Source organism: Onychomys torridus, chromosome 3 (genome assembly GCF_903995425.1).
Source record: "Onychomys torridus chromosome 3, mOncTor1.1, whole genome shotgun sequence".
In the NCBI taxonomy this organism is placed as follows: Eukaryota; Metazoa; Chordata; class Mammalia; order Rodentia; family Cricetidae; genus Onychomys; species Onychomys torridus.
Genome location: NC_050445.1, coordinates 29,563,928 through 29,578,457, shown reverse-complemented (window position 1 = coordinate 29,578,457; position 14,530 = coordinate 29,563,928). Strand labels below are relative to the sequence as shown.

Here is a 14,530-nt window from a genome sequence, read left to right as displayed (position 1 = left end):
CTCAACTGGAATGAATCTCAGCTGAACTGCTTCTTGCAAGCCTGAAAGCTTAACCAGCCCAGTTCCTGGTTTTCATGCCTTACATACCTTTCTGCTTTCTGCCCTCACTTCCTGGGATTAAAGGCGTGTGTCACCATGCCTGGCTGTTTCCAATGTGGCTTTAAATTCACAGAGATCCAGATGGATCTCTGCCTCCCAACTGATAGTATTAAAGGAGTGTGCGCCACCATTTTCTGGCCTCTGTATCTAGTGGCTGTCCTGTTCTCTGACCCCAGATAAGTTTATTAGGGTGCACAATATTTTGGGGAACACAATACCACCACACTGATCCTATAATGAGTTGTATATTTATAAACCCTAAAGGTCCCATCTCCTTGGGTAGGTGCTTATAGACCCTGCTTGAACCAACCCATTTCTGGCTTTTCCCTTAGAAAGCATGCAAACCTTTCCAGCTCCATCTATTCATTGCCTTGTGTGGGTAGCTGCCAAGATTTCAAGATTTCAAGCCTGTCTTGGAACTTTCCTCAGGTATAGTTTCTCTTTTCTCAGAATCTAATGAACTTTCCTGAGTTTTCCTACTATATCACCCCCCCCTTTTTTTAAATGAATCGCCCCCAAGCCTGCAGCAGCACAATGGATTGCTCCATATATTTACGCTAAAAGCACAAGGTTTAAAGCCTGATGTTTCACATTCCATTCCAAGTTTTGATATCTACTAGCTAAGGGCGATGTTTTAGTCTCAAAACTTGATTTATAAAGAGGGATAAAAAGGTAACGTCAAAGGTTTGTTGCAAACATGACATATGATAGAGAGCAGAACCCAGAACAATGTAACAACAGATCATTTCTTCTCATCCTGATGTGGAGTGGACATTGATGCAAATAAGACATAGGCTCCCAGTGTGCTGCATCCCAAACTTGCTGCTTGGAGAGTTTATTTGAATTTAGGGAACATGTGAACTCCTTCCGTCAGTGGCAGAGACAATGGGACGCAGAGGGAAAAGCTGGGCATCATTTCACCCTTTCCTTAATGGTTTTCTCAATCCACGGTATATAGGTGTAAACATTGGTGTAGATGCCAACGTCCCCTCCCATGAAGTGTCCAACTTCAATTCCCTGGAGCTTGCCTTTACAAATGACAGTAGCCACAGCCACCTCCTGCCAGAGAAGGGAGGGGAAGGAAGGAAGGGAGGGAAAAAATTAAAAATTATAAACAATGCTTGTTTTCAAAGCTTTTCTTTGCAGCTAAGATCATGAACATTAGCAATATTATTGACCAGGGATATATGATGCTCTTTAATAAATAAAGATCCTTTGTAGGAAGACTATGATGGAAAAAATGCAGGTAAAATTGCAATAACCTTACCAAATTCTCAAAAATTATTTGGCAGTTAACATGCACAATGGCTAAATCATTAACTAGACACATACAAGTAACTGAAATCTGAACCTAGACAAAAAGATTACCCCAAAAATTCGGCTGAAGATTTTCACAAATTTGACACATAAGGAGTTCCTGTGGCTGCTTCCTTGTTGAGTTTTCTGGCAGTCTTTGTCAGTCATCACTGGAGCCTCCAGATTCAGCCTCAAGTCAGGGTGCCTGCCTGAGGGGAAAAACATCTGGCTTAGCTCAAGACTTACTTGTCCCTAACCCTCACCTCCTGTACTTCAGTGGATATTATTTCGAGTATGCATAAAGGGAGTAAAGAAGGAGAAAAAGGAAAACAACAACAACAACAAACAACAACAACAACAACAAAGTTATGCATTAATGAGAGTTAGCCCTGCTGACTAGCCTCATTTTACAAATGTAGATGCAGGCGCACAGAGTAGCATTTTATCAATGTGAAATCATCTTATGTACTGTGGAATGAGATGTTCTTCCTACTCTGTATCTACAAATGATCTGATTCAGGTTCTCAGTGGTGTCCTTTACATGTGAAACAAACATGGGGAAGGAGATCCATTGCCTCCTCAATGTAATGGTGCCTGTGGCAAGAAGGTCTTTGTGCACTCAGATGGCCCAGAGGATCCAGCTGCCGAAGTCCTGCAGAGGCGGTGAAGATTCCAGGGAAACCCTGACTATAGAGAAGTATTGGACTTCTAGACAGGTACCTTTTTTTAGACTACTCCTATAGCTTCATACATTGGCTCCGAGCCATTATCTACTCCATCTAATGTCATAATTCTGAGGATACATGTGTTCCTTGGGTGAAATTGATGGCTTGACTTGCTGGGAAGGTGTACTTACCAATGTTGTTCTCACTCCAGTCCAAACCTGAAAGTGTACAGACAGTGCCTGGCCGGACATTGGTAGTGGCGAGGGGAAGGACCTGGACTTTGTGGTTGAAGGTGGCAGGCTTAGCTAGTTTAATAAGCATGAGGTCATCCTGCGGGGCACTGTGGCTGTAGTTCCAGTAGCGGATAATCTGGATGGGTTGAATTGTCTGCTCTGTCCCGTCTCTGATTCTGCTTTTGAGATTCCCCAGCATCACCCTCAGATTTCTGGGGGAAGAAAGGGTTGGAAGGAATCAGTAACTTACTGCCACCACTACCATCACGACAGTATCATCATCATTTACCACCGTCATTATCTTGGGTGTTAGATGCTACAGTCTGCAAGATGCTGTGACAAGTGCTGTATCTGGGCTACCTTTTACTCACAGTAAGTCTGTACATTAGATCTTGCGTTCATTTTCATTTTACAAAAGAAGTACTGGACACAAATTGTAGTAATTTACATGTGGTCAGAGTAAATAGTGGAGTCCTTAACTACTGTTTTCCAATATAGTGCCTTGGAAAAGAAAATAATAGTTATAAAAGTTATCATCAGATTCTCTTCAGGCCTCGTTTTTCCAAGTAGGTAATTTCCACTTTAGTGGACACAGAGAGTGAAATGACAGAGGGTGGGTCGCAAACCCACCAACAACCTTCCTCCTCCCTTTTTGAAGATTTGAAAAGCGATGTGTCTTAAATCAATGAGCTTTCTTCTTTGGCTTCTGGTCAATAGGAAATATGGGAAAGTGTTTGGAGGGAGAAGGGTGTTGTTGAAGTATTTGTCTTCCCAGATTCTCCCCAGAAGCATTGTCACAGACTTTTTCTGTCTTTTGGCAAAGGTTACTGTTCCTATCAGATAGTATCTTCATGCAGGGATCGCTCTTAACTCTATTGAAACATGCTTTCCTCTTAGGCACAAGGATGGCCACTGTTTTTCCTTAATGCCTCCTCTGTGGGACATGAACCATCTCTTTACAATTAGTCCCCTTAAAAAAAAAAATCTCTTTTCAATTTACTCAGTTTACAAATTTGAGTCACCTGCTGAGCCTCTAATTGATTAAATGTAGTTATTTCCAGTAAAAAAAAATACTAATGGGGCAGCAGGGGAGGGATAGCATGAGGCAGAGTCTTAGGTGGTGATATGTATTCTCTAGGAATTTTAGCAGCATCCTGCTTGAGAGCTTCCCACTAGATGCTGGTAGAACCTCCCTCTGATTGGGAAAACCCAAAATACTTTCAGACTTTTCTAAACATATCCTAGGAGAAAGTTATCCCTACTTGAGACTCATCTGGTGATGTTTTATTTGTACTGAAATGTCGTGATATTTTATTTGTATGTTAATAAATAAAGTTTGCCTGGAGATCAGAGGAAATAGCAAGCAAAAGTCAGACAGTGGTAGCACACACCCTTAATCCAATCACTTGGCAGGCAGGGTCTTTGTGTGTTCAAGGCCACACTAGGGAACAGAGCCAAGCGTGGTGACACACGCCTTTAATCCCAGTACCAACCATAGAGACCTGGAGGTCTGTACAGACAGGCAGTGACAAGGAAGTGAGGTACCTGGTCTAAGAGCCAATGAGAGGGCAGAACAGCAAGGCAATAAAAGCCTGGGTAGACAGGAAGTTGTGGCATTTTGGAAGTTGCAGAGCTGGTGAGGTAAGGTTGGTTGGTGGTTCTTACTATTTCCCTGATCTCTAAGGCTTTCACCCCTATATCTGGCTCTGAGTTTTTTATTTAATAAGACCTTTAAAGATTTGTGTTATACTCACTGATCTAGAACGAGCAGAACTCATTTGAGGAGGGGACACCCAGTACTCACGGTAAATAGCAGTGAGATGGTGCCAGTACCCAGCTGGGCTTGATGAGGACACCCACACAGGGGTTGAAGTTAGACTTGAGGTAGACTATATATGGAGCATGGTCCTCTTTCTGCACAGAGTGAGTGAATAAAGCTGTCCCTGAGAAAACAATAACATGAAAATGTCAGAGTAAATGAGACATTCACACCTTCCCAGCAGAAAAGGGATGTATATAATTTTAGAGGAGTAACCAAGTGGCCGGAGATAATTTTTCTAATAAAGATGTAAATTAAAGTGACACACTTTATGTAAGACTTATCGTAATGATAATATTGGTAATATTTATTCTAATAAAGGGTATAATAAAGATACATTTACTGCTCATAAATAGATTTTATTTTCTTGGACAGCAATTTAGAAATAAGCATTAAGAATTATAACTTGTTCATAACTTGTGGCCTGAGAATTCCAAAAGTAAGAATCCATTTTAAAAACATAATCAGCTGTAGGCAAAGATGATTAATAAGAGTATTCATTTTTAACAATACTAATAGTAGTTGAACATTGGAAGGATAAATATCTAATAAATATTGTTTGATATTGAGATAAAGAAACACTTAAGCAGATAGAACACATCAAAAATAACCTTAGTGACATTTGAGCTAAAAATTAGATATACAGGGGCTGGAGAGATAGCTCAGAGGTTAACACTGGCTGTTCTCCCAGAGGTCTTGAGTTCAATTCCAAGCAACCACATGGTGGCTCACAACCATCTATAATGAGATTTGGCGCCCTGTTCTGGTGTGTAGGAACACATGCCAGAACACTGTATACATAATAAATAAATAAATCTTAAAAAAAGATGTTTCTGGACATCTCAACTGAAGGCAGTTTGTTTATAAAAAATGAGATATACATATGTTACAATTCAGTTGTCTAAAAATAAAACCCCAAATAAGCCAATGAAATGCAGAAAATAACTTGAAGTAAGTTCAATATGTGTTGGTGCACATTATAAATGATTCTTTCTACCTTTAAAGTTTCCTAACACAAACACATTATTTTTAATGAAATATTGTAAAAAAAAAAGTAGTAGAGTATAAAAGAGAGGAAGGCTGAGTCTAATGCTCCTTTCTTGGCTCTTATTGGTACTTCTACTGACCCTACTATATCTGGGCCTATACCTCATCACACCTAAGTGTGACCATACTTAAAAACTTCAAAGCAGAGTTATTAATAAAGGCAAGAGATTTTGAGCTCTATATTAGGTGCTAGGCTAATTAGCTTGCCCAATCTCAACCCAGCTAGTATGTGACATGGCCCCGACTTTTAGGGAGTGTGGGAAATTCTTCAATCTAGACTTCATGGAAGCAGAGATTGCAGACCTGGGAGCATAGTATCAAACCTCTTGTTCCCACCTTCACCATTCCCTGCATTCTAGAGTTAGGGGAGACCAGAAGTCAAACTGGATTCTCTGTTCTTGTGACCAGATTAGGACTTTCCCAGAGGGTAATGTGGCCCTTATTTCACAATAACTTGGGGGAATACTTATTGTTGATGATTCTCCAAGGCAGGTATGTCCCATACCCTATCCAAAAGCTTAACACTTAGGATAGACTATCTGTGCTGAGAGCCTTTGGATAGGGTATAATTGGGGAAACCCAATTCTACTCATAGTATTTCTTGATGCATCTGTGCACTAGTCACACATTCACTTTACCTCACCCCATTCTATATTAACCCACACTTTAATAGACGGAGTAGAAAGTCTTAAATACATACCAGCTAGGATGGTCAAATAAAAAATAAGTTTCATGATGGTCTGGCTCTTTCCTTGTGAGGTGTAAAAGGATGAGCAGAGGCTAGAATTCCCTGTTCACTTGTTTCTTCTGCGATGTCTACCAGACCCAGCAGATATGGGTAGGTAGCGACAGTTGGTGGGATCAGGAAAGAGCTCTAGGCATAAGCAGCAGATGGAGATGACTCCAGGTAAGAAGACTGGAGAAGCAGGAGATGGTGCTTCTAATGAGACTTCAGGCAAGGTTTGGTAGACATCTGAGTCTACATCCTCCTCTATGCTACTTTCCTAAAAGCTCCTTGGACTATAGTTAGTTCAACTGTCTGTAAAGAGGAGCTTCAGACTTATCTTGCAGAGGTTCTGGGGACAGAGCTGTGAGGAACAGGATTCTCTACCTTGGCTAAGGGAGAGCATGTCCCTAATGGTTTACTCTGAACCCTCTAATAGTCACTTAATGCTTCCCTTAGCCCCTCCCATCTTTGTTACATCTGGTCACTGTTTCATCACTCAGTCATCATCGCCAGCTGGGTCTTTATGTCCTGATCACCATCACTGAGCTAAGAAAATGAAGAAATGAAAGCTTACATGGAACAGTTAATTATCTTTGACCCTTGGAAAATGGTATACCTTCTAGATGACATTGAATTTAATATCTAATGTATTGATGACAATTCAGAAGACAGACTCTTCTAAGTGACTTTTACATAGTGAAATAAGGAAATTATTTTTCAACTAACATCATGGCCACAGTCAACTTTAGATGCCAGGAAGCACAAACTCACAAGAAAAAGAGCACCAACACCATGGGGTCACGCTCCTCGAACACTTAGTGAATCCTAGGTAAGAGCTAAGTGTCTTCTCCCTCTCCAAGTGCCCGAGTCCCTGCCCCATTCCTTTCCTGCCTCTATTTTCTTATTTTTTTAATTGAAAAATATTTTCATATACTATATCTTGATCATATTTTCCCCTCCCTTAATTCCTCCTAGATCCTACCCACCTGACTTCATATTCTTCTCACTTTAAAAAAACCAACAAAACCAAAGCCCAAGGCAAGAAATACCTAACACAAACCTCTCCCTCCCCACAAAAATGGAAACAAAAACATAGAAACAAAAGACCAATAAGACAAAAAATGCCCCCAAAAGCAAAATGAGACAAAAAGTCTTTAAAAATATCATTGAATTCATTTTCTTTTGGCCAACTACTTCCTGGACATAGGACCTACCCAGAAGTGTGATTGCCATACCCAGTAAGTCTCCATTGGAGAAAACTAACTTTTCTTTTGCCAGTGGTTGTCAATTGCACCTAGCTCCTTGGTTAGAGATGGAAATCCACAACAGGGACCCTGGCCTTGTGTGTGATGCTATAGTCTTTGTGAGTTCGTATGTGCATCAATCCTGTTGTGTCTGGAAGACTCCATTTCCTTGGAACCGTCCATCCTCTCTGGCTCTTAGAATCCTTCCACTTCCTCTTCTGCAGGCCCCCCTGATCCTTGAGGGGAGGGGCTTGATGAAAATTTAGTCCATTTAGGACTGAGTGCTTCAAGGTCTCTCACTTTGTGTTGTTTCGTTGTGGGTCCCTGTGTCTGTTCTCATCTACTGCAAGAAGCAGCTTCTGTGATGGTGGTTGAGTGAGGTACCGACCTGTGAGTCCCAACCTGGTGCAGCCAGGGGAGGTCCCTGGTAGGAAATGTTTCTTGGGATTGACAGCTGACACAAAGGGATGCAGATAGGCTAGAAGGAAGCCTTCTGTCTGTTTTGAGGTCAGGGTCTATGTAACCCAGGCTGTTCTCACAAGGGTGACTTTTCTGTCTCTGTGTCTCAAGTGCTAGGACACCAGGTGTGTTTGATCAGCCCCAACCTGACCCAGAGCTCAGTTCTCTGCAGATTACACCTTCTCCATTTTACTGCCCAGTTAAAGCTTCTAATGTGACCATCTTTGCCTATCATATACCAAATAGATTGCATGTTTTTACCCGACGGAGTTAGATGTAACCTCTTATCTTCTTGAGAAGTTTTCCCCAATAACCAAACACTGTTCTGTCTGCATGCTAAAATCTTCTGTTTAATTTTTCTCTAGTCTCATAGATTTTACCCATTGTTACTCTAGAGTAAATCATGCTTTTTAATTATAAGCTCTCTCATACTGATTGGACTGCCAAATTCTTCAATCACTAGCCATGCTTACATCTGCCTGTCTTCTGGACTTGAGTGTACTTGAGAATGAATCTCTTTCTGCATCTCTTCTCACTCTTTAATATCACAAGTATCAATCAATCTGTAGTGTGTGTGTGTGTGTGTGTGTGTGTGTGTGTGTGTGTGTGTGTGTGTATGTATGTACCTATCTACATTACTTTCAGGAAGTTTTTCACATGACTAACTTTTAGACTGTATTTCTAACAATCCAGGGTTTCATGTTGGCCTAGCTCTTTCCTTATGGGGTACAGAAGATTATCAGCAGTTGGAGCCCTCAGCCCATTTGCCTCTTCAGGGATGTCTACCAGGGTCAGCAGACAGTGTCACTCAGTGAGGTTGGAAAACAGCCCTGGATGTAAGCAGTGGAGAGAGATTTCTCCAGATAGACAGATAGAAGAAGCCATGCCTCTCCCATGCTGGGTATAGTTAGTTGTTTCTTTAGCTTTTTAATTTATAACCTCACATTTTAACTTCGTCTATCAAGAGTTTCAAGTGTTTGGTGCTTGGTCTCCTCTTATCAGTACATAGGTCACTGCAGCAGACTTCTTTTCTGGTACTTTCCCCCCATGGGTTGAGATTATTGTTCCATGACCTCCCTTTAGTTGAGGCACGTTGCCTAGAAACAGATCCCTGGTTAAAGCCACAATGTTTTGGTATGGTAAGTGCAAGACACAGCAGTGGGAACAGAACAGTGCTCTTTATGGTCAAGTGGGTGGTTCTTCCCTGTTCTTTGGTTCACATTTTTCCTCCAGCCTTTTGCATCATTTATCTCTGATCATGACATCAGGAGGAAAGGGGTTTCTCTCATGGGCCTGTAGCTTTAACTAGCATTTACTTCAAAGACTCCATGCCTATATGATACATATTATGATTCTATTTGCCTTCCATTTATTCTGTGTTTAGATCTTAGACTTTTTGAAGGTTTCTTCAGAAAGCTGTCTATAGATCTGTTGGTTCTCAGTAAGCAATTCTTATTTTATCCTATATATTAACACATATTTCCTTATCATTTGCATATTCCCAAATCATACCCTTTCTTCTGAAGTCTCCCCCTTTCATTAGAGATAGGTAAAAGTCTATTATTTAGTATACTATGGTTTAATTCATAGTCTATAATTGAGAAACTAACTTGCAGAATCAATGAAACTTGTATTTTAGATTTGTCTAATGAAAGATTAAATCATTAAGGATGATCCTCATAGTAGACCATTGCAGTTCAGATCCTTAATGTCTCCCAAAGGTTCATGTGTTAGAGATGTGATCCCCATCTTGAGAAGTGTATTAGTTAACTTTGTATTGTTGCAATAAATCACCATGATCAAGGTAACTTATAAAAGGAAAATATTATTTGGGGCTTACAGTTCCAGAGGGATAGGAGTCAATTACCATCATGGCATAGAGCACGGCAGCAGGCAAGAGGATTGCCACAAGTTGTAAGGGACTAATGAATCTAACAATCATTCTCATAAGTTCAATTCCCCCTAGCTTTATGCACTCTTCTCTACAATGCTAGTGAGGTTAGGAAAGTTGACAAGTGGGTAGTACAATTGGTAGTAGACAGTTGGGTCTACTTCACAGTAGTATCACAAAGCTTGACCCAAGACTCCTGAGGATCTACCTCTCAGAACTTATCTTCAGAAAACAGGATCTGGAAGAACACCACTAAGAAAAAGCATACCAAAGAAAGGCAGGGTTGGGGGAGAGGGGGAAGACTTCTTAATCACTCTTCAATAAGAATTTGTTTAGGAAAATATAAGACACAGCTTCCTTAATAATCTTTATATTATGTTAGCTATGAGGCAGAGTTGTTTCTATGTGATGTATGAAAATGGGAGAATGGTCTGTCCTAAAGAAAAATTTCAAAAGCCCGAAGTCACAAAGCTTATTACTTCAGAAAAGGAGATAAAGATAGAAGTTAGTGTGCTTCATATATAAGGAAGGATGGATTAAGAGACAGTGAGGAGTATGATGGAGAGATGTGTGATGGAATGAAGGATATGATTGAGAGGCGAGTGAAGGCAATGACAGGTATGATTAAGAGGAGTTAGATAGCTCTTCTTGGTTGTCTACTTGACATATCTGGGACTACAATTAAAGAGTCACCTCCATCAGACTGGCCTGTGGACATTTTATTCATCATTAATTGATGTAGGATGTTCCAGTTCACTTCCAAAGATGGGGGGCGGGTATGGGATGGGATGCTCTCCCTGGGCAGGTGCGCCTAGGCTGCATTTAAAAAGTAGCTAAGCAAGCCAGAAGGCATCTCCTCAATGATCTCTTCTTTGGTTCCTGTCCCCAGGTTCCTGCTTTGAGCTCCTGTCTTGGCTTCTTTTGGTGATGGACTATCAGCTGGAAATGAATGCAAACTCTTTCTTTCCCAAGATGCTCATGGTGATGATGTTTATCACAGCAACCGAAACTTAACTAGAGCAAGTTGGAAAGAACTATAGAAGAAACTCTCAAGAGAAAAATCCAAGTGATTTGTTCCCTGACATATTAATAAAAACTAACATATGTGTTCTTTAGAAGGAGATAATTGCTCTGGTTCCTAACAAAGTTTTCAGAGTGAGGAAATAATTGGTCCCTTAGGAGTCAGTGCAGGAAACTTTTCAGCGCTTGAAAATATTTTTCTAATCTAATGATTCCTCCCATTTTGCTGAAAATGATCGGATTCATTGCTTTTCATGAGTGAATGGTATTACCATGTTTTCATGATCCATCCACCAGTGCTAGGAATCTAGTTTGATCTATATCTTAGCTACAGACATGAGCGTGAAGGCATCTTTGTGATGTTCTAATTTCATTTTCTTTGTATTTAAAACAAAAAGTTTTGCTGTTGGGTCACACAGCAGTTATATTAATATGTTTTGAGGAAATTGTTATTCTCTATGTTGTCAATTCTAATCTATACTTCCATCATAATGTATAAAAATCCCCTTTCTGCCACATTCCTTGCTCACATTTGTTACATTTTTTCTTTTTGATAATATTTATTCTAACTAGGTTGAGATAACCTGTTGTGGTTTAGATTTTAATATTCCTGATGGCTAATGATGTTAAATATTTAAAAATAAATTTGTTAGTAATCTGTATACATTGTGTGTGTGTGTGTGTGTGTGTGTGTGTGTGTGTGTGTGTGTGTTGACTACATGTCTCTTGGTGTACACATGTGTGTATGCATTCAAATGCAAGTATGTGTTTGTGTAGGTCAGATGTCAATATCAGGTGTCTTTCTCTTTTATTCTCTACATTACTGTTTGGATTTTTTGAAATTAAAATAGAATTCCATCATTTCCTCCTTTCCCTTTTCTTCCAACCCCTCTCATGTTCTTTATTTTATGAGACAGAGTCTCTTTCCACATTTGAGTCTACCAATTTAGGTAGCTAGTCAGAAAAACCCAGAGATCCTCCTGTCTCTGCCTCCCCAGTGCTGGGATTATAGGTATTTTAAATTGCGGGTTTGTGGGGTCAAACTCAGGTCCTCATATTTACACAATAATCACTTTACAGAGTGAGCTATCTGCCCAGATCTCATTTTCATACCTTCATATGAGATGTGTCTATTCATATCATTTATTCATTTTTAAGTTGAATTTTTTCAGGCAAATGAATGAATGGACTGGGGTGTGTTATATTAAATAAATCAAGTTAGATACAAAATAGCACATACTGTATATTCTCTCTCCTGTGTAAATGCTTTTAAAATGAGGTGAATGTAGAGTAGTTGCTTCCTAAAGGCTGGGAAAGGGAGTAGGGTAAAGGTTAGGAAATGTGTGCCAGAACACACAGAAGTTCTAATACTCTACAGCACAGAGAGTCATTTTAGCTCATCATAACCTATTTTATATTTTATGAATAACTGAAATAGAGACACTCAAAGGCTCTGTCTTAGTTAGGGTTTATTGCTGTGATGAAACACTATGACCAAAAAGCAAGTTGGGGAAGAAAGGGTTTATTTGGCTTACAGTTCAGCATTGCTGTTCATCACTGAAGAAAGTCAGAACAGGAACTCAAACAGGGTAGCATCCTGGACATAGGAGCTGATGCAGAGGCCATGGAAGGGAGCTGCTTACTGGCTTGCTTCTCATGGCTTGCTCAGCCTGCTTTCTTATAGAACCCAGGACCAACAGCCCAGGGATGGCACCACCCACCATGAACTGGGCTCTCTCCCATTGATCACTAATTGGGAAAATACCTTACAGCTAGATCTCATGGAGGCATTTCCTCAACTGAGGCTCCTTCCTCTGATTACTCTAGCTTGTGTCAAGTTGACACACAAAACCAGCCAGTACAGGCTCCAAACTCAAAGTAATGTTAAAAGTATATACATGTCAATTACTCTTACTTGACCCAAACCATCCATTGTATACATGTATAGAAATATCACACTGAAACTCATAACTATGTATAAATACATGTAATTAATGAATTTAATGTTTTTTTTAAAAAATAATTTATTTGGGCTTATGTTCTGGAGAGATAAGGCCCATTACATCAGGCTTCCTCAGGTGAAGCAGTAAGCAAAAGGTATGGTGTGGGGGCTGGAATGAGATGAGAGCTCATGTCTTAAACCTCAAGCACAGAGTGAACTAACAGTGTCAGGAGGCTTTAAAACTTTCACTTTTAGATACTTATTTCTCTTATTGCTTCTTTTAATTTTTTAGTATAATTTTATTATAACATTTTTTTCACTCCCCCCAAACTCTCCCATATCTCCTTAAAATTCATGGTGTAATAATAAAAATTAAATATAGCTAAAAAGGCTAACTTGCCTAATTTGAACATCAAATAATGTATGTAGGCACTGGCTTTGCAATGTAATCCATAATTTTATATGATTTAAGTAATAGTTAATTAAAAAGAGGGATGCTGTTCCACATTTGCATGTGCTCCAAGATGCTGAAATCTCTATTCACCATTGAAATTTACAAGAGATCTTTAGTTAAAAATTTAACAGGTTTATGTTTTTTAGAAATTATCCAGTGTTTGTAGTCATGTGACACACTTTAGCTGGGTAGCTCGCCCTTGGTGTCCTTCTCTCCTTCTCCTCTTTGTGCTCCTTTATCTCTGTCTCCCCAGATTTCTCCTATTTATTCTTTCTGCCTAACAGACCGCATATCTTTTCTCCTCCCTTGCTATTAGCTGATGGCCATTCAGCTCTTTATTAGACTATCAGGTGTTTTAGACATGCAAAGTAACACAACTTCACAGAGTTAAACAAATGTAACATAAAAGGATGCAACACATCTTTGCATCATTAAACAAATGTTCTACAGCATAAACAAATGAAACACATCTTGAAATATTATTCTACAACAAGCATGCACATCAGTAACCCCATTACTTAGGTGGCTTGGGTATAAGAACTATAAGTTGGAGGCCAGACTGGGCTATACAGTGTGTTCCACACCAACAAAAACAACAAATCAAAACCCCTACCTCAAAACAACAAAAACCCCTCACAAACAAACAAAACAAAACAAAAACCCCCAAGTATACATAGATGTGAACAACAAAAGAAGACATTAAGTTTCACAAGTTAGTATTTCTGCATGACAGAATATTTTATTTAAAACTGAGAAATGCAAAAGCAACTCAGATTGATCAAAGTTACCTGCAACAGGCATAAGGTAGGTACACAAAGTATCAAAAGAATGTTCTATATCTCCATGTTTACAAAATTAGTCAAGGCCTCAGCATAAGCAAAGTCCATTTCCTTTTTAGTTCCATCTTCCCCACTTAGTTTTCTAGAAACAAAATTGTCTAAGTTCAATGAAAACTGTTGGCTAAGCTATCTCCACTACTACAATGAGATTTGTCCATAAACAAGCAGCTCTTCCTCTGCCTCTACATGCAGGATGTTCTATTTGTGTGTGTGTGTGTCAGTGAAGTGGGGCATTATCATCAAATAGAACTAAAGTCAACACAAAGCAGGCTGTGCTGGTGTCTCTCTTGGCAGTCTTTCTGAGTCTCATTCCATTCACGGCATCCCGGGAGGCCGGTTGTGTTCTCTCCAAGAGTTGCTTGATCCAAATACATGCAAGTATGAATACAAACTACTTTTTTTCTTATGAAAATCAACAGTTAAAGTTTCTGGTCTTTAGTTTTCTTATTAAACAATATATCCTGAACTTTTTTTTTTTTTAAATGATAGAGACTTCCTTATTCTTCCTATAATCCTGTAGTATTCAACCAAATCCAAGTTCCAGAATAATGTCAGCAGTCATACCCTGACATCCGAGTTAACATCAACTTGTATGATTATCTGTGTAATGAGGCAGAAGAAACTTCCAAATTTCTATCATATAATGCATGAATATTGAGAAGCTGTGACGGGAACAGGAGTGAGGCTCTGCAACACTGAAACAGACACATTAGTGGGGTTTGGTGGGCTGGATGACAGACAGCTTGTCAAACCTGACCCTGGTAAGGGAAGAGCAGAGGCAAAGGAATGCAGAAG

The 14,530-nt window shown here is 39.6% G+C and overlaps 1 protein-coding gene and 1 long non-coding RNA gene across 2 annotated transcripts; one reads left to right on the top strand and one right to left on the bottom strand.

The window, feature by feature from the left end:
* Positions 1-466: 466 nt before the first annotated feature.
* On the top strand, positions 467-11,107 carry LOC118579439. The gene is made up of 3 exons (XR_004944474.1): positions 467-528; positions 1,916-2,111; positions 10,370-11,107. It is a non-coding gene; the product is annotated as an uncharacterized LOC118579439 (long non-coding RNA).
* Positions 1,012-5,893, bottom strand: Prss37 (serine protease 37). Its single transcript, XM_036180726.1, has 5 exons — positions 5,860-5,893; positions 4,098-4,236; positions 2,252-2,505; positions 1,468-1,604; positions 1,012-1,158 (listed from the first exon to the last, which is right to left on the bottom strand). Exons 1-5 carry the CDS (start codon positions 5,891-5,893, stop codon positions 1,012-1,014), a joined length of 711 nt encoding a protein of 236 aa, XP_036036619.1.
* Positions 11,108-14,530: the final 3,423 nt, after the last annotated feature.